The following is a 27748-nucleotide window of genomic DNA, read 5'->3' on the forward strand; positions in this document are numbered from 1 at the left end:
CATTTCTGATGTGATTGATGCAGAGACAATGAATCCTGAGTAACGTGATACAGACTGATGGACAAGGGAACTACAGACGGCGGTGGGAGGGCATGGACGACAGCTCTGAGCCTAGACCTGAAGGAGAAAGTGACAGGGTACATAGGGTAAAACCAGGGACGACGACCTGAGACAGGAAGGGTTTTGATGTTTGGGAAAAGAGAAAAGCAAATATGACTGGGGCGGAGAGAGTCATGAGATGAGGGCAAGCTGCCAGGAGGAGGCTGGACAGTGGAAGGGGCCCTGGACACAGGGCTGTGGAGCCACAGTGAGGAGTTGGGCTTTTGTCCTGGGGAACACAGGAAGCCCATGGAGGGTTCCCTGCCAGGGACTGACATGACCTGCTTTAGATTTCGCTGTGATGTCCTCATACAGAGAAAGGCCCCGAAGATGGTCTCTGTGTCTGAGTCTACCTCTGTTTCTTCCATTCTTCTGCTTTTGTTTTTCATTTTGAGGGCACTGCATCCCATTGAAAATTCTAATCACAACTGGGCACTCCTCTCCTCAAAAAAATTTTAAAAAAGCCACACCCAGACACGCACTCCATTTTGTCAATCATTTCAGGGGTCAAAGTCACTAGGGTTGAGCTTTTCTGGTGTAGCCCCTCATCGCCAAGTTCCAAGGAGGCTCACTGGGGCTCAGATTGGAAGACATTTTCACCAAGTTGCCCTGAGAAGGTCTGAGATGAGTGAGAAGGTTTGCCTGAATTCTTACATGGGGGCCTGGAGGGGCTAATGGGAAGGGTTGATCTTATCACCCCCATCCTGGAAAATTAGAGAAGCCTCTTTCACAAACCTGGGCTAAAGAAACTTCTTTTGCCGGGCACGGTGGCTCAAGCCTGTAATCCCAGCACTTTGGGAGGCTGAGGCGGGTGGATCACCTGAGGTCAGGAGTTTGAGGCCAGCCTGACCAACATGGAGAAACCCCGTCTCTACTAAAAATACAAAATTAGCTGGGAGTGGTAGCACATGCCTCTAATCCCAGGTAGTTGGGAGGCTAAGGCAGGAGAATCACTTGAACCCGGGAGACGGAGGTTGCAGTGAGCTGAGATCGTGCCACTGCACTCGAGCCTGGGGGACAAGAGCGAAACTCCGTCTCCAAAAAAAAAAGAAAAGAAAAAAAAGAAACACACTTCTTTTGCGAGGTTCTGAGGCCATTGACTCCTGACAGCTTGTTCTTCCTTACAAGAAAATCACAGTAACATTTATAAAATGCAGAGTTGTGAACACATAGCTATTGACCTTGGAAACAGTGAAAGAAGGTCAGGTGTACAACTAAGACATAAGCAAATTGTTTCAATCAAGAATACATGAGTGGTCAGGCACGGTGGCTCACGCCTGTAATCCCAGCACTTTGGGAGGTCGAGGTGGGCAGATCACCTGAAGTCAGGAGTTCGAGACCAGCCTGGCCAACACGGTGAAAGCCTGTCTCTACTGACAATGCAAAAACCTAGCCAGGAGTGGTGGAGGGCACCTGTAATCCCAACTACTCGGTAGGCTGAGACAGGAGAATCACTTGAACCCGGGAGGCAGACCTTGTAGTGACACCAGATCGCACCATTGCAGTCCAGCCTGAGCAACAAGAGCAAAACTCCATGTCAAAAAAAAACACAAAAAACAAACAAACAAAAAAAAACCGAGGCTGGGAGCGGTGGCTCACACCTGTAATCTCATCACATTGGGAGGCCAAGTCGGGTGGATCACAAGGTCAGGATTTGAGACCAGCCTGACAAACGTGATGAAACTCCGTCTCTACTAAAAATACAAAAATTAGCCAGGCATACTGGTGGGTGCCTGTAATTCCGGCTACTCAGGAGACTGAGGCAAGAGAATCACTTGATCCCGGGAGGCAGAGGTTGCAGTGAGCTGAGATCGCACCACTGCCCTCCATCCAAGGCGACAGAGCAAGACTCCATTTCAAAAGAAAAAAAAAAGAAAAGAAAAGAATACACGGGTGCTTTTGGAGGAGTGTTCTATGCCAATCCAGCCCATGTTTCAACATTTTTCCAGAATGGACCAGAGGGCCTTGAGGGAAACACGCAATAAATAGCTCCCAGATCAAGATTTTAACAAAGGACATAAGGAAAGGAAACTGAAAAACAGACTAACTGGTTAAACTACATTTTGATGTTTAGTTAAAAGGCCACTGACATCTTTACCAAGTACACACTGAAACAATCCAACTTAAGTTTAGGTACCAAAGGTTTTCAATAAATAACAAAGACTAGAAAGCATGCAGACATTGATATGAACCGGATGCAACAAATTTAAAACAGCAACTATTTTGAAATTGTTTTTTAAAAAAATCTAACGAATTCTGGGGTCAACCGGAAAATAACTGGAAAATATACAAGTACAGAAACGAATGATGTGAGCTGATTATAGGATGCTGCAAAGGCATCTTTCAGAAGTCATTATGTATTAAGAAATAAAACTTTTATAACTAAGATTTATCTCAAACTCAAACTGCAAAATAAATAAATAAATAAAAAATAAAGAGAGAAATGAAGAGGAACCAGAAAAAAAAAATAAGTCTATTATACGAGAAGAAAAGCATTTTTGAGGTCTTTTTTTTGTTATTTTTTGTTTGTTTGTTTGAGATGGAGACTCACTCTGCCACCCAGGCTGCAGTACAGTGGCACAATTTTGATTCGCTGCAACCTCTACCTCCCAGGTTTAAGCAATTCTCATACCTCAGCCTCCCAAGTAGCTGGAACTAAAGGTGCACACCAACACCCCCGGCTAACTTTTGTATTTTTAGTAGAGATGGGGTTTCACCATGTTAGGGTGCTTTTGAAATTGTGACCTTAGGTGACCGGTTCACATGGGTCTACCAAAGTACTCTGATTGCAGGGATGAGCCACCACGTACCGAGGCTTTGATATCCTTTTTTTTTTTTTTTTTTTTTTGAGATAGACTCTCACTCTGTCGCCCAGGCTGGAGCCCAGTGGTGTGATCTCGACTCCCTGCAAGCTCCGCCTCCCAGGTTCATGCCGTTCTCCTGCCTCAGCATCTGGAGTAGCTGGGACTACAGGCGCCAGCCACCATGCCCAGCTAATTTTTTGTATTTTTAGTAGAGACAGGGATTCACCCTGTTAGCCAGGAAAGTCTCGATCTCCTGACCCCGTGATCTGCCTGCCTCGGCCTCCCAAAGTGCTGGGATTACAGGCATGAGCCTCCGTGCCTGGCCTCATATACCTTTTAAAAATTACTATGATATATCCCTTTTAAAAAGTACTAACTGAAAAAAGTACTGGCTCAAAAAAAATAATAGAAAATAAGAAACAAAAAACAGGCTGAGAAAAGTGGCTCACATCTGTTGGCCATGCTGGTTTCAAACTCCTGACCTCAAGTGACCTATGTGCCTTGGCCTCCCAACGTGCTGGGATTACAGGTGGGAGCCACCGCACCTGGCCCCATCCTATTAACATAAACACTTGAATGTCAATAAAGGCTTGAACTCAATGTTAAGTCAACACAAACTCAAGTTAATGCTGAATTGACTCCAATGTCAATTAATGCTTGATGGTTTGCTATACTCATTTCATTGGGAATGGTTATCTCAAAAATGAATTTTCTGATGTTCTGCATGGAGTGATCTTGGACTGAAGACTTGCCACACTGATGACATTTGTAAGATTTCTGTCCAGTATAGATTCTCTGATGTCTAATGACGTGTGAACGTGAAGCAAAGGCTTTGCCACAATCATCACACTTGTGAGGTTTCTCTCCTGTATAAATTCTCCTATGTTTTGCATAGGATGAAGCTTGACGGAAGACCTTGGCACAGTCATGACATTTGTAAGCTTTCTCTCCAGTATAAATTCTCCTATGTCTTTAAGGTGTGATTTCCAACTGGAAACTTTGTCACATGCTTCACATTTCTAAGGTTTCTCTCCAGTATGAATTCTATGATGACGTGAAAGGTGTGATTGTTGATTAAAAGCCTTCCCACATTCATTACACTTGTAAGGTTTCTCTGCAGTGTGAATTCTGGTATGTCTTGACAGGAGTGAATTACGCACGAAAGCCTTGTCACAAATTGTACATTTGTAAGATTTCTCTCCAGTATGAAGTCTACGATGGTATATAAGGGATGAGCAGTGACGGAAGGTATTGCCACACTCATTACACTTGTAAGGTTTCTCACCACTATGAAGTCTACGATGGCAATGAAGGGATGACCTGCGACTGAAGGTCTTGCTGCACTCATTACACTTGTAAGGTTTCTCACCACTATGAACTCTATGATGGCATACAAGGTATGACCTGTGACTGAAGGTCTTGCTGCACTCATTACACTTGTAAGGTTTCTCTCCACTATGAATTCTAGTATGTTTTGCCAGATAGGAATGACACGCAAAAGCCTTGTCACAAACCTTACATTTATATGGTTTCTCTCCAGTATGACTTATCTTATGTGTCTCAAGGCTTGATTTACGACTGAAAACCTTTTCACATTCATCACATTTGTAAGGTTGCTCCCCAGTATGAATTGACTTATGAATTAAAAGATCTGAATTTTGACCAAAGGTCTTCCCACATTCATTACACTTGTAAGGTTTTTCTCCACAGTCAATTCTAGTATGTTTTGCCAGTTGTGAACTCCACACAAAAGCCTTGTCACAAACCTTACATTTGTAAGATTTCTCTCCACCATGAAGTCTATGATGGCATACAAGGGATGACTTGTGACTGAAGGTCTTGCCACACTCATTACATTTATAAGTTTTCTTTCCAGTATGAATTCTTCTATGTCTAGCCAGCTGTGAATGCCACGTGAAAGCTGTGTCACAAACCTTACATCTGTATGGTTTCTCTCCAGTATGAATTCTCTTATGTGTCTCAATGGTTGATTTCCGACTGAAAACTTTGTCACATTCTTCACATTTGTAAGGTTTCTCTCCAGTATGAATTCTACGATGACGTGCAAGGTTTGATTGCTGATTAAAAGCTTTGTCACATTCATTACACTTGTAAGGATTTTCTCCAGTATCAATTGCCTTATCAATTAGAAGGGCTGAATTTTGACCAAAGATCTTGCCACACTCATTACAATTGTAAAGTTTTACTCCAGTATGAAGTCTACGATGGCATGTAAGGGATGACTCCTGACTGAAGGTCTTGCCACACTCTTTACACTTGTAAGGTTTCTCAACAGTGTGACATCTATCATGGCATGCAAGGTATTGCTTGTGATTAAAGAGCTTGCCACATACATCACATTTATATTGTTTGTCTCCTAAATGGATTATCTGGTGTTTCCTTAAGAGTGAGCTACAATTAAAGGCTTTGCCACTCTTACTACATTGGAAAGATTTTTCTCTCATGTGTACTTCCTGTTTTTGTGGGAGTAATGAAGAATTCAGGGGATTATTCCCATAGTTATTAGAAATCTGACTTTGGGGCCTACAAGAAATTCTTTGGAATGTTGAAACCGAGGGAGCATCATTAGTAGACTTCTCAAGTTGATTACCAATTTCACCTTTGATCTGAAATATGTGGAGTTGAGGCAGATGTGAATAAAAGCTTGATCCAAGCTGATCTTTAATAGGCTTGTTTCCAGCATGCCTGTGATCATGTTGGTCTGTGCTACCAGTCAACTTTTTTATTTTTGTCATGGGTGCTTCAAGGCCATTTCTTTCATCTTCTTGACACTGAAACTCAATGTCATGAATTTCTTTCTCAATTTCCTGGAAGCAAAAATCTCCAATGTGATAACTTTGATGTCTTTGCAATGTCCCTGTGTGGATCACTTCTGTATTGCCTTGCCCTGTTGACAAGACCTCCTTCATCATGTGTTTGGAAGAGATATCTACAAAATATAAACACCAATACGTTTCCAATTAAGTACAGATGGTAAATCACACTGAAGTGCATAAATATGACACAAAAAATGATACTTATTTTGAACTTCCCAAACATCATCTTCAAAGTTTAGGAAAACGAAAGGAGCAATATTCTTTAGTAAATAAAGGGTGATTACAGATTACATGTCCTTCAAGACAATTCTATGAAAGCCTATTTCCTATGTCATGACAAAACACTGACAGGGCACAAACATGTGTAAGCCTAAAGTAAGGAGTATTTTTCCACTGTGACCCTGAACTGTATCACAATTTGCAAAAAGCATATCACCATCACATCGGTGAAGAGAAAAATATATACTCTTCATATTTAAAGCATATTTACTCTATACAAATAAATGCTAAAAAAAAAAAAAAAAACTCCCCACACAACATACTATATTGGTAAATAATCCACAACAAGCTCATGTAAGGATAACCAAAAGCAATGGAAATTCTGTATTGTCAAACAATTATAGCACTGAGAAGATAAGAAAAGATTACAAAAATTAGCCAGGTGTGGTGGCCCATGCCTGTAGTCACAGCTATTCAGGAGGCTGAAGCACAAGAATCACTTAAACCTGGGAGGTAGAGGTTGCAGTGAGCCAGGATCACACCACTGCACTCCAGCCTGGGTGACAAAGTGAGACTCTACCTAAAAAAAAAAAAAAAAAGTTAATAGAATATTTTTCTGAATAAATGTCATAAAATTACCTATAAAAACAGGCACTTTGTGACTTTTCAAAAATTTTTTGTATTTTTATTTTTTTGAGATGGAGTCTTGCACTCCAGCTTGGAGTGCCGTGGTGCCATCTCAGCTCACTGCAGCCTCTGCCTCCTGGGTTGAAGTGATTCTCCTGCCTCAGCTTCCAGAGTAGCTTGGACTACAGGCATGCACCACTATGCCTGGCTAATTTTTGTGTTTTTAGTAAAGACGGGGACCATGTTGGCCAGGCTGGTCTCAAACTCCTGACCTCAAGTAATCCACCCACCTCGGCCTCCCAAAGTTCTGGGATTACAGGTGTGAGCCACTGCACCTGGTGGCACTTTCTGACATTAACGAGTAGTGCATGTCAGTTATATTGCATACCACATACCGAAAAGCCATATGCAAAATTATAAAAATTAATTAATAAAATATTGTAACCCAAGATAAAACCAGCAAGCAAATAAGTACATTTATACAGCCTGCAGAATTCTAAACAACTCCCTCTTAAGAAAAAAGCCACAACTTCTACTCAACCACCAGCACACAATATAAGAACTGAAATACATGTTAAGATCACTACCTTCTGATGTATGAGGCCAAGAAAATACACAGCATTAGGCCAGGCGCATTGGCTCAAGCCTGTAATCCCACCACTTTGGGAGGCCGAGTCAGACGGATCACGAGGTCAGGAGATTGAGACCATCCTGGCTAACACAGTGAAACCCCGTCTCTACTAAAAAAATACAAAAACATTAGCTGGGCATGATGGCTGGTGCCTGTAGTCCAAGCTACTCTGGAAGCTGAGGCAGGAGAATGGCATGAACCTGGAAGATGGAGATTGCAGTGAGCCCAGATCGCGCCACTGCACTCCAGCCTGGGCGACAGAGCGAGACTCTGTCTCAAAAATGAAATAAAATAAAGAAAATACACAGCATCTTAAGAAATAAGAATTGGCTAATGGCTGGGCACGGTGGCTCACACCTGTAATCCCAGTACTTTGGCAGGCCAAGGCATGTGGATCATGAGGTCAGGAGTTCAAGAACAGCCTGACCAACATGGGGAAACCCCATCCTACGAAGAATACAAAAAAATCAGCTGGGCCTGGTGGAGGGCGCCTATAATCTCAGCTACTTTGGAGGCTGAGGCAAAAGAATCGTTTGAACTCAGGAGGTGGAGGGTGCAGTGAGCTGAGATCGCACCATTGCACTCCAGCCTGGGTGCCGGGCAAGACTCCGTCTCAAAAAAAATAAACAAAGGAAGAAAGAATTGACTAATAGTGTAGAAAAGTGTAATTATGATGTCACAACTACACTTATGTAACAGCCAGGCAATACAGCAATTTTATATATATGCATTCCCCATAGTTATCTAGTTCACTATGCATAAAATATAAAACATAGAATGTGTACTAGGAAAATTTATTAACTGAGATCAGAGAAAACATTGTATAAAACAAATTGCACAATAAGAACAAAAAATATGATGTATGTTCCCTGGCCCGAATGTTCGTATTGGCTAAAAGCCACTATCAGATTTCTTATTCTCCAATAGGGTGTTCCTGCAGTTGGGGTCTTTTAGAGAGTTTTGTCATGGGTGTTGACTAATTATGAATAGCACTAGGGCTTTTAATTGTATTTTTTCTTTCTCTCTTTACTATTTATTTTTATTTATTTATTTTTTGAGAGGGAGTATCACTGTGTAGCCCAGCCTGGAGTGCGGTGGTGCAATCTTGGCTCACTGCAACCTCTGCCTCCCGGGTTCAAGCGATTCTCCTGCCTCAGCCTTCAGAGTAGCTAGGACTACAGGCATGCACCACCATGCCCAGATAATTTTTATATTTTTAGTAGAGAAGGGGTTTCACCATGTTGGCCAGGATGGTCTCAATCTTTTGACCTCATGATCCGCCCTCCTCGCCTCCCAAAGTGCTGGGATTACAGGCGTGAGCCACCACGCCCGGCCTCTTTATTTATTTTTGAGACAGAATTTCGCTCTTGTTGCCCAGGCTGGAGTGCAATAGCGTGATCTAGGATCACCACAACCACTGCCTCGCAGGTTCAAGCGATTCTCCTGCCTCAGCCACCCGAGTAGCTGGGATTACAGGCATGTGCCACCACTCCCGGCTAATTTTGTAGTTTTAGTGGAGATGTGGTTTCCCCATGTTGGTCAGGCTGGTCTCAAACTCCCGGCCTCATGTGATTTGGCCGTCTCAGCCTCCCAAAGTGCTGGGATTGCAGGCGTGAGCCACCATGCCCGGCAAAGACTAGTGCTTTTATAAAAAGAGACAGTAAAGAGCTGATTGCCTGCTCCTCTTTACACCACATCAGGACACGGCAGGAAGACGGCTGGGCTAAACCATGAAGAAGGCTCTCACCAGGAGCCAATCTAGCTGACATCTTGTTCTTGGATTTCCCACTTTCCAGATTCATGAGCAACAAATTTCTATGTCTTAAGCTTTCCAATTTCAGCTATTTCTTTTTTTGTCTGTTTTTGAGACCGAGTAATGCTTCATCACCCAGGCTGGAGTGCAGTGGCATGATTCTCCTACCTAAAGAGATTCTCATGCCTCAGCCTCTTGAGTGGCAGGGAGTACAGACACATGCCACCATGCCTGGCTAATTTTTTTTTTTTTTTGGGAAACAGAATCTAACTCTGTCACCCGGGATGGAGTAAGTGGTGCAATCATGGCTCACTGCAACATCCAACTCCAAGGTTCAAGTCATTCTCATGTCTCAGCCTCACGAGAAGCTGGGATTACGGGTTCATACCAACACACCCAGCTAACTTTTGTATTTTTACTAGAGATGGGGTTTCACCATGTTGGCCAGGCTGGTCTAGAACTTCTGACCTCAAGTGATCCACCCGTCTCGGCCTCCCAAAATATTGGGATAATAGGTGTGAGACATCACGCCCGTCCAATGTTTTTTAATTTAGTAGGTTCAAGTTTTCATTATGTTTGCCCGACTGGTCTCAAACTCCTGACCTCAAGCCATCTACCCACCTCAGCCTTTCAAAGTGCTGGAATTAGAGGCCAAAGCCACTGCGGCTGGCCAGTCTAAGCTATTTCTAACAGGACAGTGAAAAGAGTGAGACAGGAAAGGGGGCATCTCATCATCAACATTACTGAGGGCTGACAAATATTATTAAACAAAGGAAGTTGAGTGTGTACTATAAAACTTATATGAAGCCATCTAATAGTATTCATTTGTTTTAAAAAGCAGGTGGATGAGTCACTAGTAGAAACTCCATCTCTGCTAAAAATACAGAAATTAGCCAGGCTCGCGCCAGGCATAATCCCAGCTACTTGGGACCCTGAGGCAGGACAATCACTTGAACCCAAGAAGTGGAGGTTGCAGTGAGCCGAGACTGCACCACTGCACTCCAGCCTGGGCAACAAGAGGGAAACTCCATTTAAAAAAAAAAAAAAAAGGCCAGGCACAGTGGCTCATGCCTGTAATCCCAGTACTTTCGGAGGCTGAGGCAGGTAGATCACTTGAGGTCAGGAGTTCGAGACCAGCCTGGCCAACATGGTGAAACCCCCATCTCTACTAAAAATACAAAACTTGCCAGGCGTGGTGGCACTTGCCTGTAATCTCAGCTTCTCGGGAGGCTGAGGCAGGAGAACCATTTGAATCCGGGAGGTGGAGGTTGCAGTGAACTCAGATTGTGCCATTGCACTTCAGCCTGGGAAACAGGAGCAAAACTCTTTCTCAAACAAAACAAAACAAAACATAAAACAAAAAACAAAACCAACCCTGGAGGCAAATTAACATTATTTCTCAAATAATGACTGTAGGCCCACAGTGTTCATTCATGTACATGACCCCAGTTTGCACGTAAGGTAAGCGAGGGACAAGACTTGATCCTGGGCATGAAGGATCCCATGACATGTTCTTAGGCACAATAGTCAGCGCAGGCAGTACAGAAAATGACCAGACCAGAAAATACAAGGAGAACAGAAAGAAGTACATCAAAGGGGATACAAGGACTGAGCTGGGACACAAGCGCTGAGCTGCGCTGCTGACAGTGGTTCTAAAGCCATCCCTCATGGATCATGTGCTGAGTCATCATGCCCTGCACACGTTGATTTAGGCAGCCTCCTATAATTTTGTCCAGTGGATGAATAAGGTCTTGACTTACTTAGGGAGAGTGGTGTTGGAGGGGAGGGGCTCACAGGGAAATTAGGGTGTTCAGCATTGTGAAATCAATAGGCTGGAAAGAAACAGTATTTGCATCCAGATCAATGTATCACGTGAGTCAAGGCCAGGAAAGGAAGGGCAAGTGTGGACGGCAGGAAGTAATGGACATGTAGGAGTAAACTTTGTGCATGCACGTCTGTGGGAATATAATTCCACCAAGATAGACCAAATCTTGAGCTTAGAGGAAAGTGGAACTAATTTAGCAAATGGTAACATATTGACCCAAGGTTAAATATGCAAATTACAATATGGGCAAGGGACAAGAATGAAAGAGATCCAACAACGCAGCAGTACGGTGGCCTGAGGTGAAAGCAGTTTTACATCTCTTAAATTGAATGCCTCTGACTTCTAGTTTCAGGCATGTACTCAACAAAATCCTCTGTGTAGATTCCAGAAATGCATACAAACACACACACACAAAAAAACTAAACTCTATGAAGAGTACAGTAGAGCAATGTAGGAGACCATGGGGGTGAACAAGGATCCCCTGGCTGAGTAGGTAGAGATGTGTTTGTGAAAACAGAGCCAGGCTGAGTGCAGTGGCTTACTTCTGTAATCCCAGCTCATTAGGAAGACGGGTGGGTGGATCATGTTGTCAGGAGTTCAAGACCAGCCTGGCCAGCATGCATGGTGAAACACTGTCTCTACTAAAAAAAAACAAAAAAACAAAAAAAACATTGGCCGGGCATGGTGATGCACATCTATGATCCCAGCTACTTAGGAGGCTGAGGTAGCAGATTGCTTGAACCCAGGAGGCAGAGGTTGCAGTAAGCTGAGATTGCACCACTGCACTCCAGCATGGGTGACAGAGCAATACTCCGTCTGAAAAAAAAAAAAAAAAGAAAGAAACTGTACCTTTAATAGACATATGGTTTTGCCACATTGTCTAGGCTGGTCTCGAATTCCTGACCTCAGGTGATTCACCCACCCACTTCCAAAGTGCTGGGATTACTGGCATGTGCAACTTCACCCAGCTGACATTATTTATAATAGTAAAGAGAAGAAACCAACCCAGATGTCCATCGACAGATAAATATACGAACAAAATGTGGTACACACATACAGTGGAATATTATTCAGCCTTAAAAACAAACTCGGATGGGGCCAGGGGCTGTGGCTCATGCCTGTAATCCCAGCACTTTGGGAATCCAAGGCAACTGAATCACGTCAGGCCAGGCTATCAAAATCAGCCTGGCCAACATGGCAAAACTGCCATCTGTAATAGAACTACCAAAAATTAGTCGGGTGTGGTGACACATGCCTGTAATCCCAGCCACTCAAGAGGCTGAGGCAAGAGAGTCGCTTAAACCCAAAAGGAGGAGGTTGCAGTGAGCCAAGATCATGCTACTGCACTCAAGCCTGGGCAACAGAGTGAGACTCTGACTCAAAACAAACAAACAAAAGAACAACAACATAGAAATGAACAAGTTGAAAGCCACTGTGTCTTAAGGAAATGACAGTAGAACTAAACAATGGAAACCACATTCAACCTCAAAAGCTTCCTCAATAAGATTGAAGAAAACCATATCTGTTACAGGGTTGATCCCACAACAAACTGAACATAGGTTTTCTTGTTAAAAATGAACAATGACACACATTGGTGTGAAAAATGTGAAATGAACAAGAGTTCAGTCAAGAGCCTCATACATATGAGGCTGTGAGCCCGAATGATGTCCCCGCTGGGAGGAATTTCAACACCACTGACTGCTGCTTAGAGAAGATGATCATTAGTTTATGGGATGAACATTGTCACAGTGCCATTGAGAGCCGCTTCTGTGATGCTCCTCAAAAACCAGAATGAGCTGGGCATGGTGGCTCACGCCTGTAATCCTAGCACTTTGGGAGGCCGAGGTGGGCGGATCACCTGAGGTCAGGAGTTAGAGACGAGCCTGACCAACATGGAGAAACCCCATCTCTACTAAAAATACAAAATTAGCTGGGTGTGGTCTCGCGTGCCTATAATAACAGCTACTCGGGAGGCTGAGGCAGGAGAATCGCTTGATCCTGAGGGGCGGAGGTTATGGTGAGCCAAGATCATACCATTGCACTCCAGCCTGGGCAATAGGAGCGAAACGCCATCTCAAAAACAAAAAAACAAAAAACAAAACCCATGTATGGAGCAAAATCACAAAAGAGGATACAAAGCCAGGATGAGCCAAGACAGACAAGAGCAGACTCCTCATGTCTGCAGGGACATTTTCCTCACCCACAGCCTCCAGGTTCCTGTAGTTCTCCAACATCACTTCCCTGTACAAAGCCCTCTGCGCAGGGTTCAGGAATTTCCACTCTGCCAATGAGAATTCTATAGCCACATCCCGGAAAGTCAAGCGTCCCTAAAATGAAACACACATTTCAACAAAACATTATGGAGTAATGAGTTATCACCTTCACAGGAAATGAGAAATGAGAAAATAAGTATTTATTTGATCAAAGATTATGTTCTGACAAAAGGATGTTAAGGTATTTTTGAATATTTTTTCCCTATAGTTGCGTTTTATTGTACTTTTCTTTGAAAGATTTTAAGATCCCATAAGTCACTATGGAAATCTCGATTTTATGGACAATATAAAAACTATAAAAATAAAAAGGAAACACAGGGCCAGGCATGGCAGTTCACGCTTGTAATACCAACACTTCAGGAGGCCAAGGCGGGCAGATTATTTGCGGTCAAGAGTTCGAGACCAGCCTGGCCAATGTGGTGAAAAACTGTCTCTCCTAAAAATATAAAAATTAGCCGGGCATGGTAGAAGGCACCTGCAATCCCAGCTACACAGGAGGCTGAGGCAGAAGAATCACTTGAACCTGGGAGATGGAGGCTGCAGTGAGCCAAGATCGCACCACTGCACTCCATCCTGGGCAACAGACTGACACTCCATCTAAAAAAAAAAAAAAAAAAAACGCAATCCCGGGCGGTGGCTCTCGCCTGTAATCCCAGCACTTTGGGAGACCAAGGCGGGCAGATAATGTGGTCAAGAAATCGAGACCATCCTGGCTAACATGGTGAAACCACGTCTCTACTAAAAATACAAATATTAGCTGGGTGTTGTGATGCAGGCCTGTACTCCCAGATACTCAAGAGGCTGAGGCAGGAGGATCGCTTGAATCTGGGAGGCGGAGGTTGCAGTGAGCCAAGATCGCACCACTGCACTTTAGCCTGGCAACAGAGCAAGACTCCATCTCACAAAAAAAAAAAAAAAAAAAAAAAATACAGGGTTTTCTCTATAGACATGCCAGATATTATGTTCAACATACCGGGTGATATTAAGTCTCTAGATGAACTAAGATACAAGTGGTGCTTCAGAGAGGACAAAGTCCAATGGCTTTCAAAGAAAAGTCCAAATCTAAAAACTGGCGCAGTGGCTCATGCCTGTAATCCCAGCACTTTGGGAGGCTGAGGTGGGCGGATCACAAGGTCAGGAGTTCGAGACCAGCCTGGGAACATGCTGAAACCCCTTCTCTACTAAAAGTACAAAAATTAGCTGGGCGTGGTGGTAGGTGCCTATAATCCCCAATACTCAGGAGGCTGAGGCTGGAGAATTGCTTGAAACCAGGAGGCAGAGGTTGCAGTGAGCTGATATCATGCCGGATACAAAATATCTCTCCTTATTAGTCTCCTTTTCTAGAATTAACCACACATCTGTGCACATTAACATATGTATTTCATATGTAGTTTCTCTGAGCTGACATCCAGATGTGGCCCGTGAACAACCCAGGCTGCCCAGCAGCACGGACATCAACGGGCTCACACCCCATGTTTATCCATGTCTGGGTGTGAGGCCTTCCCAAGACCATGCCCAGGGGAGCCTCTTCCCAAGTTCATGTCACTGGGTCACAGGGGATGGAATCTCAGAGCAGCTGAGAGGAACTGAGGGCAGGCATGGTTGAGTGTGAGTGAATGTGTCAGGCAAAATGCTTCAGACTCAGAAAAGACTGGCTGCTACAATACCTGGCACTTCAGAAAGGAAAGACACAGATTAATCCACAGAGGAATATCACTTCACCTGAGGAAGAGCCATGCCTGGCTCCTTTCCTTTCCTCTTCTGAGCTGCTTCCTCACGTAACATGAGTCTTTAGAAATCAATCCTGTATGTGAAAAAAAAATGAGACTTCATGTTAGAAATGACTCACTCCCTTCCTGTGACAAAAACACACGAACGGGGGAGACGTCACCCTGTAGAAAGAAGTCCCCCACTGCCCACTGCACCAGAGATCATGCAGAGGTAAGAAAGTCCCACAGGAAGACCTAGGAGTGTATATTTGACCCCAGTCTTCAGATCTCACCTCTCCCCTGGAGAAGCCACCACACACGAGGCAGCAGTGGGGAGCTGGGCTGGACTGATCTCCCCTTCAGGGCACAGACTCACCCTTCATCAATCCCCATCCAGAGGACAGCCCCTCACCTCTCTGTGGATCACAGGCTGAGCTCAGCCCTCAGAAATGGAGGACTCAGAGCTTCCATGCTCAATGCTGCACACAGATGACAAGCACCTGGGCCACTGCAGGTATTACTGAGGGTGGGTTCCATCCCGTCAGAATAAGAATCCCTGCTAAAGCGGCACAAAAGCTCTATTTGCAAAATGCCTCGACTCTAACGTGAAGCCAGGGTTGAGCTCCACTCAGAGGGGGCGAGCCTAGCACAGCCCCATGTTCTGGCTCTGCCCTCCCCTTGGGGCCTTGTTCTCACCAGGATCCAGACAGTGGATGACAAAGGCACAAAAATAATCACACAGAACAGGCAATGTGGAGAAGGGGTAGGGTGAGGGTTGGGCTGTGTGTAAGGAAAATAAATCTTGGGGCCCCAAATCACTAAGCAAAAGGGAAAAGTCAAGCTGGGAACTGCAGGGGAACCAGACTCCCCTTCTATTCAAAGTCATCCCTCTGCTCCCTGACACAGATGCATATCTGAGTGCCTCCTTCAAAAGACTAATTAGAAACTCAAAAGAAGGACCCAGCACAGTGGCTCAGGACTGTAATCCCAGCACTGTGGGAGGCCAAGGCAGGCAGACCACTTGGGGTGAAGAGGTAGGGACTAGCCCAGCCAACATGGTGAAACCACATCTCTACTAAAAATACAAAACTGATCCGGGCATCTACTTGGGAATTTGAGGCAGGAGAATCACTTGAACCCAGGAGGCAGAGGTTGCGGTGAGCTGAGATTGTGCCACTGCACTCCAGCCTGGGGGACAAAACGAGACTTCATCTCAAAAAAAAAAAAAAAAAGGAAACTCAAAAGACTGCAACCATTTGTGCCTCAGTTCTCTGTGAACTAAAAGCCCCTTCCCTGCTTCAAGTCTTCCTGCCTTTATTTAAAGTTGTCCCACTTTCCCAGACCAAACCAACGTACTTCTTACATATGTTGATTGATGTCTCATGTCTCCATAAAATGTATAAAATTAAGCTCTGCCCCGACTATCTTGGGCAAAATAAACTTTCTAAGTTAACTCAGATCTGTGTAAGATTTTCTGGTTTTACAGTGGCAATGTCAAATGGGAGATCACAAAGGAAACCCGGAGAAGATGATACTAGAACAAGGACCTAGAAAAGAAAGGCTGCTTGTCACTTGCAGCTGAGGGGAAGAGAGTCCTAGGCAGAGGGACAGCTCAAGTGAAGGCCCTGAGACAGGAGCAACCTCAGCCCCAGGAATAGGAAAGCGGCCCGTGTGGCTGGAACAGTGGAAGAGAGGAGGGCACAGGTAGGAGATGAGGAGAAAAATGTTCAAAATATACACAACTGTGCACACACAGCAACAGGTATTTAAAACACTGAAAAAGAGGCAGCTGTAGAAATGGGATCTGAGCAAATGTTTTCTCATGAACACATGGGCTCTGCTAAACCAAGGTTCCAAGTCAATCCAGCCCATCCTTCAACATCTGTAGAGAATATTATGGACCAGAGGGACTTACTTAGAAGCTCACAGATCACCATTTTTTCAGATGATATGAGGAAAGAAAATGGAATAGGCTACTTGAACTAAATTTTCATGTTAGGGTAAGGAAAAAAGGTCCTTGATATCTTTATCAAGTACACACTGAAACAACCTAAAATTATATATCACGTAGTAGAAAATGTTTTCGATATATGATAAAGACTAGAAAGCACACAGACCTCAATGTAAACTGAACACAATTTCATAGAGAAACGATTTTAAAATGGTTAAAAAATATAGATCTAATGAAATCTTGGGTCAAAGGAGAAATATTTGAAAATATACCATACTTTGAAAACAATGAGGCCAGGCATGGTGACTCACACCTATAATCCCAGCACTTTGGGAGACCAGGGCATGATCACAAGGTTAGGAGTTCGAGACCAGCCTGGCCAACATGGAGAAACCATGTCTCTACTAAAAATACAAAAATTAGCAGGAAATGGTTGTGCACACCTGTCGCCCCAGCTACTCTGGAGGCTGAGGCAGGAGAATCCCTTAACCCCAGGAGATGAAGGTTGCAGTGAGACGAGATCATGCCACTGCACACCAGCCTGGGTGACAGAGTTTCAATAAATAAAAATATATATCTAAACATTAGCCAGGCCTGGTGGGGTGTGCCTGTGGTCCCAGGGACTCCAGAGGCTGAGGTGGGAAAATCACTTGAGCCCAGGAGGTTGCCGCTGCACTGAGCTGTGATCCTGCCACTGCACTCCAGCCTGGGAAACATTAAGAGTGTCTCAAAAAAACAGAAATTAAAGGCCCGGCAGCTGCTCATGCCTGTAATCCCAGCACCTTGGGAGGCTGAGGTGGGAGGATCACCTGAGGTCAGGAATTCAAGACCAGCCTGACCAAGATGGAGAAACCCCATCTCTACTAAAAACACAAAATTAGCCGGCCATGGTGGTGCATGCCTGTAATCATAACTACTCAGGAGGCTGAGGCAGGAGAATCACTTGAACTCCAGAGGCGAACTTTGCAGTGAACCAAGATCATGCCATTGCACTACAGCCTGGGCAACAAGAGCAAAACTCAGTCAAAAAACAAACAAACAAAAAACAAAAAAACCGACAACAGCAAAAATAAGTAAATTAAAAGTAAACTTAAAAAATGAAAAGCAACTAATGAGGCAAAGCATGGTGGCTCACACCTGTAATCCCAGCACTTTGGGAGGCCAAGGCGGGTGGATCACGGGGTCATGAGTTCAAGACCAGTCTGGCCAAGATGGTGAACCTCTGTCTCTGCTAAAAATAAAAAGTCAGACAGGTGTGGTGGCAGCTGCCTATAATCCCAGCTGCTTGGGAGGCTGAGGCAGAGCACTGCTTGAACCCGGGAGGTGGAGGTTGCAGAGTCAAGATCACTCCACTGCACTCCAGCCTGCGTGACAGAGAAAGACTCCATCTCAAAAAGAAAAAAATAATAAATAAAAACACACAAAAAAACCAACCACACGAATGAAATGGAGAGGAACTAGAAAAAAGGAAACCAATTACAAAAAGAGAACAAAAGCACTTTAATACTCCTTTCATCACGTTCCATGTAGTAACAGAGACTCAGTCACTTCTTACCCTACTTCTTTCCCCCACTCCTCACCCCATCCATGAAAAGAGAAGAGGGTGATCCACAACTAACGAGTCAAGTCACTGTCCTCTGGCTGAAGAGGGGTTGCAGAGGGAAGCTGCCTCTGACGCCATCATTATAAAATGCACCACACTTACACACAGGAGTTTGGCAACTCTCATTCTCATCTGTATAATTTAAACTAATTTTAAATTTGTTACCTTATAAACAGAGAAAACAACATGTCATCACTTCATCATCACATCCAATCAACTCACCGCTCATCTGCACCCAGGGTCCCCCTTCGTCTTCATTACTGTTCCATCATTCTATACATAGCTCTTTCTCACCTTCTCTCTCCATCTGTTTCTTTTCTGCATTTCCCCCTGGACTTCTGCTCATTTTATGCCCCTCTCCTGTTTTGCTTCATTCTTTTTTGTTTTGTTTTGTTTTTTAGTATTTATTGATCATTCTTGGGTGTTTCTCAGAGAGGGGGATGTGGCAGGGTCATACGACAATAGTGGAGAGAAGGTCAGCAGATAAACACGTGAATGAAGGTCTCTGGTTTTCCTAGGCAGAGGTCCCTGCGGCCTTCCGCAGTGTTTGTGTCCCTGGGTACTTGAGATTAGGGAGTGGTGATGACTCTTAAGGAGCATGCTGCCTTTAAGCATCTGTTTAACAAAGCACATCTTGCACTGCCCTTAATCCATTTAACCCTGAGTTGACACAGCACATGTTTCAGAGAGCACGGGGTTGGGGGTAGGGTTACACATTAACAGCATCTCAAGGCAGAAGAATTTTTCTTAGTACAGAACAAAATAGAGTCTCCTATGTCTACTTCTTTCTACACAGACACAGTAACAATCTGATCTCTCTTGCTTTTCTCCACATTTCCCCCTTTTCTTTTTGACAAAACCGCCATTGTCATCATGGCCAGTTCTCAATAAGCTGTTGGGTACACCTGCAGAAAGGCTGTAACTTCACACTTGGAAGATTGCACAGCGGCCAGGCAGAGGCACCCCCCACCTCCCCGAGGGGGTGGCCGGGCAGAGGCGCCCCCCACCTCACAGACAGGGCAGCCGGGCAGAGGCGCTCCCCACCTCCCCGACGGGCGGCCGGGCAGAGGTGCTCCTCACTTCCCAGATGGGGCGGCCGGGCAGAGGCACTCCTCACTTCCCAGACGGGGCGGCTGCTGGGCAGAGGCGCTCCTCACCTCCCAGATGGGGCGGCCGGGCAGAGGCGCTCCTCACCTCCCAGACGGGGCGGCCGGACAGAGGCGCTCCTCACTTCCCAGACGGGGCGGCTGCTGGGCAGAGGCACTCCCCACCTCCCAGATGGGGCGGCCGGGCAGAGGTGCTCCTCACCTCCCAGATGGGGCGGCCGGGCAGAGGCACTCCTCACTTCCCAGACGGGGCGGCTGCTGGGCAGAGGCGCTCCCCACCTCCCAGATGGGGCGGCCGGGCAGAGGCGCTCCTCACCTCCCAGATGGGGCGGCCGGGCAGAGGCACTCCTCACTTCCCAGACGGGGCGGCTGCTGGGCAGAGGCGCTCCTCACCTCCCAGATGGGGCGGCCGGGCAGAGGCGCTCCTCACCTCCCAGATGGGGCGGCCGGGCAGAGGCACTCCTCACTTCCCAGACGGGGCGGCTGCTGGGCAGAGGCGCTCCCCACCTCCCAGATGGGGCGGCCGGGCAGAGGTGCTCCTCACTTCCCAGACGGGGCGGCTGCTGGGCAGAGGCGCTCCTCACCTCCCAGATGGGGCGGCCGGGCAGAGGCGCTCCTCACTTCCCAGATGGGGCGGCCGGGCAGAGGCACTCCTCACTTCCCAGACGGGGCGGCTGCTGGGCAGAGGCGCTCCTCACCTACCAGATGGGGCGGCCGGGCAGAGGCACTCCTCACTTCCCAGATGGGGCGGCTGCTGGGCAGAGGCGCTCCTCACCTCCCAGATGGGGCGGCCGGGCAGAGGTGCTCCTCACATCTCAGACGGGGCGGCTGCTGGGCAGAGGCACTCCCCACCTCCCAGATGGTGTGGCCGGGCAGAGGCACTCCTCACATCCCAGACGGGGTGGCCAGGCAGAGGTGCTCCCCACTTCCCCAATGGGGTGGCGGCTGGGCAGAGGTGCTCCTCACTTCCCAGATGGGGCGGCCGGGCAGAGATGCTCCTCACTTCTCAGATGGGGTGGCCGGGCAGAGGCGTTCCTCACTTCCCAGACAGGGTTGCAGTCAGGCAGAGGCGCTCCTCACATCCCAGACGGGGCGGCCGGGCAGAGGCACTCCTCACTTCCCAGACGGGGTGGCCAGGCAGCGGTGCTCCTCACTTCCCAGACGGGGCGGCCAGGCAGAGGCACTCCTCACTTCCCAGACAGGGCAGCTGAGCAGAGGGGCTCCTCACTTCCTAGACGGGGCGGCCAGGAAGAGACGCTCCTCACTTCCCAAACGGGGTGGCGGCCAGGCAGAGGCGCTCCTCACTTCCTAGACGGGATGGCGGCCGGGCAGAGGTGCTCCTCATTTCCCAGACTGGGCAGCCGGGCAGAGGGGCTCCTCACATCTCAGACAATGGGTGGCCAGGCAGAGACGCTCCTCACTTCCTAGATGGGGTGGTGGCCGGGCAGAGGCTATAATCTCAGCACTTTGGGAGGCCAAGGCAGGCGGCTGGGAGGTGGAGGTTGTAGCGAGCCAAGATCACGCCACTGCACTCCAGCCTGGGCAACATTGAGCACTGAGTGAGCAAGACTCCGTCTGCAATCCCGGCACCTCAGGAGGCCGAGGTGGGCAGATCACTCGAGGTCAGGAGTTGGAGACCAGCCCGGCCAACATGGCGAAACCCCATCTCCACCAAAAATACAAAAACCAGTCAGACTTGGCGGCACGTGACTGCAATCCCAGGCACTCAGCAGGCTGAGGCAGGAGAATCAGGCAGGGAGGTTGCAGCGAGCCCAGATCACGGCAGTACAGTCCAGCCTTGGCAACAGAGGGAGACCGTGGAAAGCGAGAGGGGAGAGGGAGAGAGGGAGGGAGAGGGAGAGGCAGAGGCAGAGGGAAAGGGAGAGGGAGAGAGAGAGGGAGAGGGAGAGCTTTTTTTTGTTTTTTGAGATGGAGTTTCGCTCTTGTTGCCCACGCTGAAGTGCAATGATGTGATCTCAGCTCACCACAACCTCTGCCTCCTGGGTTCAAGTGACTCTCCTGCCTCAGCCTCCTAATCCAAAATTATCAGGGCACGGTGGCCCATGCCTGTAATCCCAGCTACTCAGGGGGAGTATCACAGGAGAATCACTTCAACCCTAAAGGCAGAGATACTCATTAGCCAAGAATGTGCCATTGCACTCCAGCCTGGGCAACAAGAGCAAAACTCCACTGCAAAATAATAATAATAATTAGTATGTAGGCCAGGTGCGGTGGCTCATCCCTATAATCCCAGTACATTGCAAGGCCAAGACAGGAGGAACCTTTGAGCCCAGGATTTTCAGTCCAGCCTGGGAAACATACTGAAACCGTTTCTACAAAAAAAAAAACAAAAAATAAAAAATAAATAAATAACTAGCCGGGCTTGGTGTCTCACACCTGTGGTCTCAGCTACTCAGGAGACTGAGGGAGGAGGATCACTTGAGCCTAAGAGGTCAAGGCTGCAGTTAGAGTAGATAACGCCATTGTACTCCAGCCTGGGCAATAGGGCCAGACCCTGTCTCAAAATATTAATTAATTAATTAATTAAAAGTATTATGTAATAACAGAAAGTTGTTTTTTTCTTTTTCCCCACATCACTGCCCCACTTTCTACCCCACCCTGGGAAAAGGGAAGAAACTGACTCACAACTGAGTGAGTCACTGCCCTCGGGCTGAATAGGGATTCCAAGTGGAAGCTAACCTCTGACACCAAGATTTATAGAATGTACATGACTCACATAGGAATTTTAAAGTTCTCAAACTCATCTGTATAATTTAAACAAGTTATTAGATTATATACACAGAAGTCAACATGTCACAACTAATCATATCCAATGAACTCACACACTCATCTGTATCCAAAGTCCCCCACCCTTTTTTTCTTTTAAGACAGGGTCTTGCTCTTTTGACCAGGCTGGAGTACAGTGGCATGATCTCTGCTCACAGCAGCCTGGACCTCCTGGGCTCAAGTGATCCTCCAGCCTCTGCCTACAGAGTAGCTGAAATTACAGGTGCACACTATCATGCCTGGTTTTTGTTTTCGTTTTTTTTTTTTTTTTGACAGAGATGGGGGCAATGACTATTTTGCCCAGGCTGGTCTTGAACTCCTGGATTCAAGCAATCTCTTTGCCTCAGTCTCCTAAAGTGCTGGGATTACAGGCGTGAGCCACTGCACCCGGCCCCTCTTTCTTCATTACTGTGCTTCCCTCCCTAATTCTGTGCATATCTCTCATTCTCTCCTTCTCTTTCTAGCTCTTGTTTTCTTTTCTTTTTCCCTGGGATTGTGCTCCTTATTTTGTACCTCTCTCCCCTCCTGCTATTTATCCCCTTCTTCCCTCTATTGCTTCTCTTCCACCTCTTCTGCTCCATCCTCACAACTTATTTAACCTTTTTTTTTTTTTTTTTTGAGACGGAGTTTCCATCTTGTTGCCCAGGCTGGAGTGCAATGGTGCGATCTTGGCTCACTGCAACCTCCGCCTCCCAGGTTCAAGCGATTCTCCTTCCTCAGACGTCCTAGTAGCTGGCATTACAGGCATGTGCAACCGTGCCTGCCTAATTTTGTATTTTTAGTAGAGATGGGGTTTCTCCATGTTGGTCAGGCTGGTCTCAAACTCTGGACCTCAGGTGATCTGCCCATCTCAGCCTCCCAAAGTGCTGGGATTATAGGCATGAGCCACAGCGTCTGATCCTTATTGAAGGGGGCCAGCCCCTCCACACCTGTGGGTATTTCTCATCAGGTGGGATGAGAGACTGAGAAAAGAAATAAGACAGAGAGACAAAGTATAGAGAAAGAACAGTGGGCCCAGAGGACCAGCACTCAGCATACGGAGGATCCGCGCCAGCCCAGGTCTCTGAGTTCCCTCAGTATTTATTGATCACTATCTCTACCATCTCGGAGAGGGGGATGTGGAAGGACTGTAGGGTAATTGTGGGGAGAGGGTCAGCAGGAAATCATGTAAGCAAAGCTCTCTGTGTCATAAATAAGTTTAAGGAAAGATGCTGTACCTCGATGTGCATGTAGGGTAGATTTATGTTTGACTTTACACAAACATCTCAGTGCAGTAAACAGCAGTATTGCCACCAGCATGTCTCACCTACAGCCATAAGGTAGTTTTCTCCTATCTCTGTAAACAGAATGTACGATTGGGTTTTACACCAAGACATTCCATTCCCAGGGATGAGCAGGAGACAGAGGCCTTCCTCTTATCTCAGCTGCAAAGAGGGCTATCTCTTTCACTAATCGTCCTCAGCACAGACCCTTTATGGGTGTCTGGATGGGGGATGGTCAGGTCTTTCCCTTCCCATGAGGCCATATCTCAGGCTGTCTCAGTGGAGAGAAACCTTGGACAGTACCCAGGCTTTCTTGGGCAGAGGTCCCTGAGGCCTTCCACAGTGTATTTTGTCCCAGGGTACTCGAGACTGGAGAATGGCGATGACTTTTACCAAGCATACTGCCTGCAAACACATTTTAACAAAGCACAGCCTGCACAGCCCTAAATCCATTAAACCTTGAGTCAACACAGCACATGTTTCTGTGAGCACAGGGTTGCGGCTAGGGTTACAGATTAACAGCATCTCAAAGCAGACTAATTTCTCTTAGTACAGACCAAAATGGGGTTTCTTATGTCTACTTCTTTCTACATAGACACAGTAACAGTCTGATCTCTCTTTTTTTTTCCCCAAACCTTATTTAACCTCTTATTGCTCCTTCTCCCCAATCTTTCAATCGTCCTCAATCTCCATCTGTTTCTGCCTCTTCTCCCATCTCTGCGCCTCCTCTGCTCTCCCTGTTAAATTCCCTCTTCCCCGATATACTCCCCTGTCCCCACTCTGTGTCACCCCAGATCCCCAGGTGTCCTCCCTGCTGTGGTTCTCCCTCTGTTCTCCTTGACACAAGCACCACTCTGCTCTGTCTGCCCTGGCTCCAAATCCCTCCTCCTCTCCCTCACTCTGATGAGCCTCCCTCTTTGCTGCCACTCCCCCTACCTTGTGATCCTTCATCTCTCTGTACATCTAGCCTTTCTCTACATTTCTCCAGTTGCTTTTCTCCTGCTTTCTTAGGTTTTTTTTTTTTTTTTTTTCCACTTCTGCCATCTCTTGGCATATCCCTCACCAATCCTCTATTTTGCCATCTGTTATGGGCCTTTCTTATTCTTTTCTCTGCCTCAGGTTTTCTACTGCTCTCTGTCTCCTGATTCCTTTGGCCCACACAATCGCAACACGGTTTGGAGTAAGACGCCTGCATCCCAGAGGAGCGCATTTTCCAGGGCCTGGAGCTCCGCAGGCAAGAACACCCCGTGCCGCAGGACAGGCCCCTGGGACCTCCCCAGTGCAGGTTCAATGAACGCGGTGACTGCGGAGGGGAGACCTGGGGAGCAGCAGGCCCCGGCATGAGGAGGGAGGTGCGAGGTCGGGGAGCGCGACGGCGCCTTAGGACCAGGATGGGGTCTGCAGGATCCCAGGACCTGGCAGAGGACTCGGCCTCCCCGGGACTGGGGCTGCGGCGCGGCGCTCCCGGGGCCGAGGAGCGGGAGGCTGGGAGGCGCCCTGGGCAAGAATCCACATCGCGGGTGAAGACTTTAAAAAGCGCGGGGCGGGAGGAGTCAGAACAAGGTTTTCAGCAGGAAAACTACGCAACAGAACGTGTATACATTGACGTATAGCAGAAAGACCGGGGACGAGACCAGCCTCGGGACGACTTTAAACCCAAAAGGAAGCGACCCTCGGGCTCTCACGGGGATGTCTCAATTTGCTCTGGGCAAAGAAAGACGCCGGAGAATTTCCAGGTCTGTGGGGACCCCACGTCCCAGGGACAGAAGCCCTGGGAACCTAGTTAGCGCAGACTTAATACAACACAGAGCAAAACTCACCGCGGCGATATGACCTACACTCCACCCGATCCGCTTCCGGGTTTGCGTTAATCTGCGCGCGCAGGACAAAAGCCAGGCCTGGGCGGGAAGTGGGAGGTAGGCGGGGCCTGGGCGAGGTAGGGGCGGGGCCTGGGCGAGGTAGGGGCGGGGCGCGAGGCGGAGAGACCTTGCCTTTTAGAACCGGCAGAGGGCAGGGCCGGGGCGGGATCTGCGCGTCTCTCAGCCTCGCTCCCAGCGTCTCTGTTTTCAGGTTTTGGAGGCGAGAGCGCCAGAAAGTCTGAGGCATGATACAAAAGCCCTGTTGAGAGAAGAGAGAGACCCTCTGACATTGTTTTATATAGTTTTATAGTCAGTAAAAACAACAGGAAGTAAAACCAAAGACAGGCAGCCCCGCGCCAGGCCCGAAACCAGGCCTGGATCCGCCTGGCCTAAACCCAGTAGTTAAAAATCAACTGATGATTTAGAAGCTGATGTTAGGCATAGATTCCAGACATTGTATAGAAGAACATTGTGAAACTCCCTGCCCTGTTCTCTTTCTCCCTGACCACCGGTGCATGCAGCCCCTGTCACGTATCCCTTGCTTGCTCAAATCAGTCACTATCCTTTCATCTGAAATCTTTACTGTTGTGAGCCCTTAAAAGGGACAGAAATTGTGCACTCGGGGAGCTTGGATTTTAAGGCAGTAGCTTGCCAATGCTCCCAGCTGAATAAAGCCCTTCCTTCTACAACTCGGTGTCTGAGAGGTTTTGTCTGCGGCTCGTCCTGCTACACTGTAATTGTCTGGAACAGGGATACAAACTAGAATGTGAAATGCAAAGCCCTGCCTGGGCGGTATGTACCATGTCATGCTGAGGGCCCACAGAACAGATAGCTATCCTCTCCCTTTCTATTGTCCATTCACTCGGGAAGGAGACTCCACCCTGTGCTCAGCTTCAGAGACTTCCCTAAAGCCACCGCCTGGAATGCCGGACGGAGTGCTCAGGCCGAGAAGGAGTGAGGTCACCACCTGCTGCTTAAAGACAGCAGAGGCGCGGGGGCGGGAGCCTGAGGTCCCAGCTACTCAGGAAGCAGCGGCAGGAGAATCGCTGAGCCTCGGGTTCCAAGCCAGCCTGAGCGACAAAATAACACCCACTGCCGCGGTCTCCCTTCCTTGTCTCTCTCTCTTTTTTAAAAAAAACTTTCCCAAATAAAATTTTTGATTGTGTGACATAGGGATCCAACGTTATTCTTTTCCATGTGGATATCCAGATAATTGTCCTAGCACATTTATGGAAGAGATCTATTACTTTCTTGTATTATTATTGTTATTATTGTTATTATTATTATTATTATTGAGACAGAGTACTTCTCTGTCGCCCAGGCTGGAGTGCAGTGGCGAGATCTCGACTAAATGCATCCTCTGCCTCCTGGGTTCAAGCGATTCTCCTGCCTCAGCCTTGGGAGCAGCTGGCATTACAGGCGTGCGCCACCATACCAGGCTAATTTTTGTATTTTTGGTAGAGACGGGGTTGACCATATTGACCAGGCCGGTATTGGACTCCTCACTTCAAGTTATTTGCCTGCCTCAGCCTCCTAAAGTGCTGGGGTTACGGCGTGAGCCAACATGCCTGGCTAATTTTTTGTATTTTTAGTAAAGATGGGATTTCATCGAGTTAGCCAGGACGGTCTCCATCTCCTGACCTTGTGATCCGCCCGCGTCGGCCTCCCAAAGTGCTGGGATTACAGGCGTGAGCCACCGCGCCCGGCCAGAAATATTCTTTTTTTTTTTTTTTTTTTGAGACGGAGTCTCACTCTGTCGCCCAGGCTGGAGTGCAGTGGCGCAATCTCGACTCACTGCAAGCTCCGTCTCCCGGGTTCACGCCATTCTCCTGCCTCAGCCTCCCGAGTAGCTGGGATCACAGGCTCCCGCTACCACGCCTGGCTAATTTTTTGGGGGTTTTTTTGTATTTTTTTTAGTAGAGACGGTGTTTCACCATGTTGGCCAGGATGGTCTCGATCTTTAGACCTCGTGATCCACCCGCCTCCGCCTCCCAAACTGCTGAGATTACAGGCGTGAGCCACCGTGCCATGCCGCAGAAATATTCTTTGCTTCGCTTTTTAAATGTTGACAAAATATAATTGAAAACTAAAAAGTCTTCTCCCAAATGAGAAATCATCTCCACGACGATAACAGAGAAAGAAATAAAAACCATTTTATTAATAAATAAACCTTAGACCAGAATGTGATGGGAAATAGAGGCAAACAGCTAAAAGATTGAAAAGAGAGAAAGAAACGTCACTGTTCTATACAACCCATTAAGGACATATTTTCAAGATAAATACTAATCAGTCCTCAAGGAAGAGGACTTGACAACACCCTTGGTCACACATAGTTCATCCTGGCTCTACTTGGTAATGGAGGTGACCATCTGTGTCAGCTAACTAGTGTCATCCTGAGGGAGG

At 47.1% G+C, this 27748-nt stretch overlaps 2 protein-coding genes across 3 annotated transcripts in view; both read right to left on the reverse strand.

The window, feature by feature from the left end:
* The window catches only part of LOC104001134 (zinc finger protein 83), a 141239-nt gene that overhangs the window by 88067 nt on the left and 25424 nt on the right, over positions 1 to 27748 (reverse strand). The window lies entirely within an intron of this gene.
* On the reverse strand, positions 2144 to 25386 carry ZNF611 (zinc finger protein 611). 2 transcript variants are annotated; one of them, XM_063802231.1, is made up of 5 exons: positions 25307 to 25361; positions 14791 to 14872; positions 12996 to 13122; positions 6389 to 6539; positions 2144 to 5853 (listed from the first exon to the last, which is right to left on the reverse strand). In XM_063802231.1, the coding sequence occupies exon 5, from the start codon at positions 5834 to 5836 to the stop codon at positions 3923 to 3925; it is 1914 nt and encodes a 637-aa protein (XP_063658301.1). In that variant the 5' UTR covers positions 5837 to 5853; positions 6389 to 6539; positions 12996 to 13122; positions 14791 to 14872; positions 25307 to 25361; the 3' UTR covers positions 2144 to 3922. The 2 variants fall into 2 exon arrangements, with proteins under 2 accessions (XP_063658301.1, XP_003316675.6); XM_003316627.7 differs by lacking the exon at positions 6389 to 6539 and having other exon boundaries at positions 25307 to 25386.

The sequence above is a fragment of the Pan troglodytes genome, chromosome 20 (assembly GCF_028858775.2).
Source record: "Pan troglodytes isolate AG18354 chromosome 20, NHGRI_mPanTro3-v2.0_pri, whole genome shotgun sequence".
Lineage (NCBI taxonomy): Eukaryota > Metazoa > Chordata > Mammalia > Primates > Hominidae > Pan > Pan troglodytes.

Coding starts and splice junctions, on each gene's coding strand:
- ZNF611 (XM_003316627.7), bottom strand. CDS start 14,853: ATGTTACGTGAGGAAGCAGCTCAGAAGAGGAAAGGAAAGGAGCCAGGC. Junction 13,123..14,790: donor CAGGCATGGCTCTTCCTCAG/GTGAAGTGATAT, acceptor GTTTCATTTTAG/GGACGCTTGACTTTCCGGGA. Junction 5,854..12,995: donor CAGGAACCTGGAGGCTGTGG/GTGAGGAAAATG, acceptor TATATTTTGTAG/ATATCTCTTCCAAACACATG.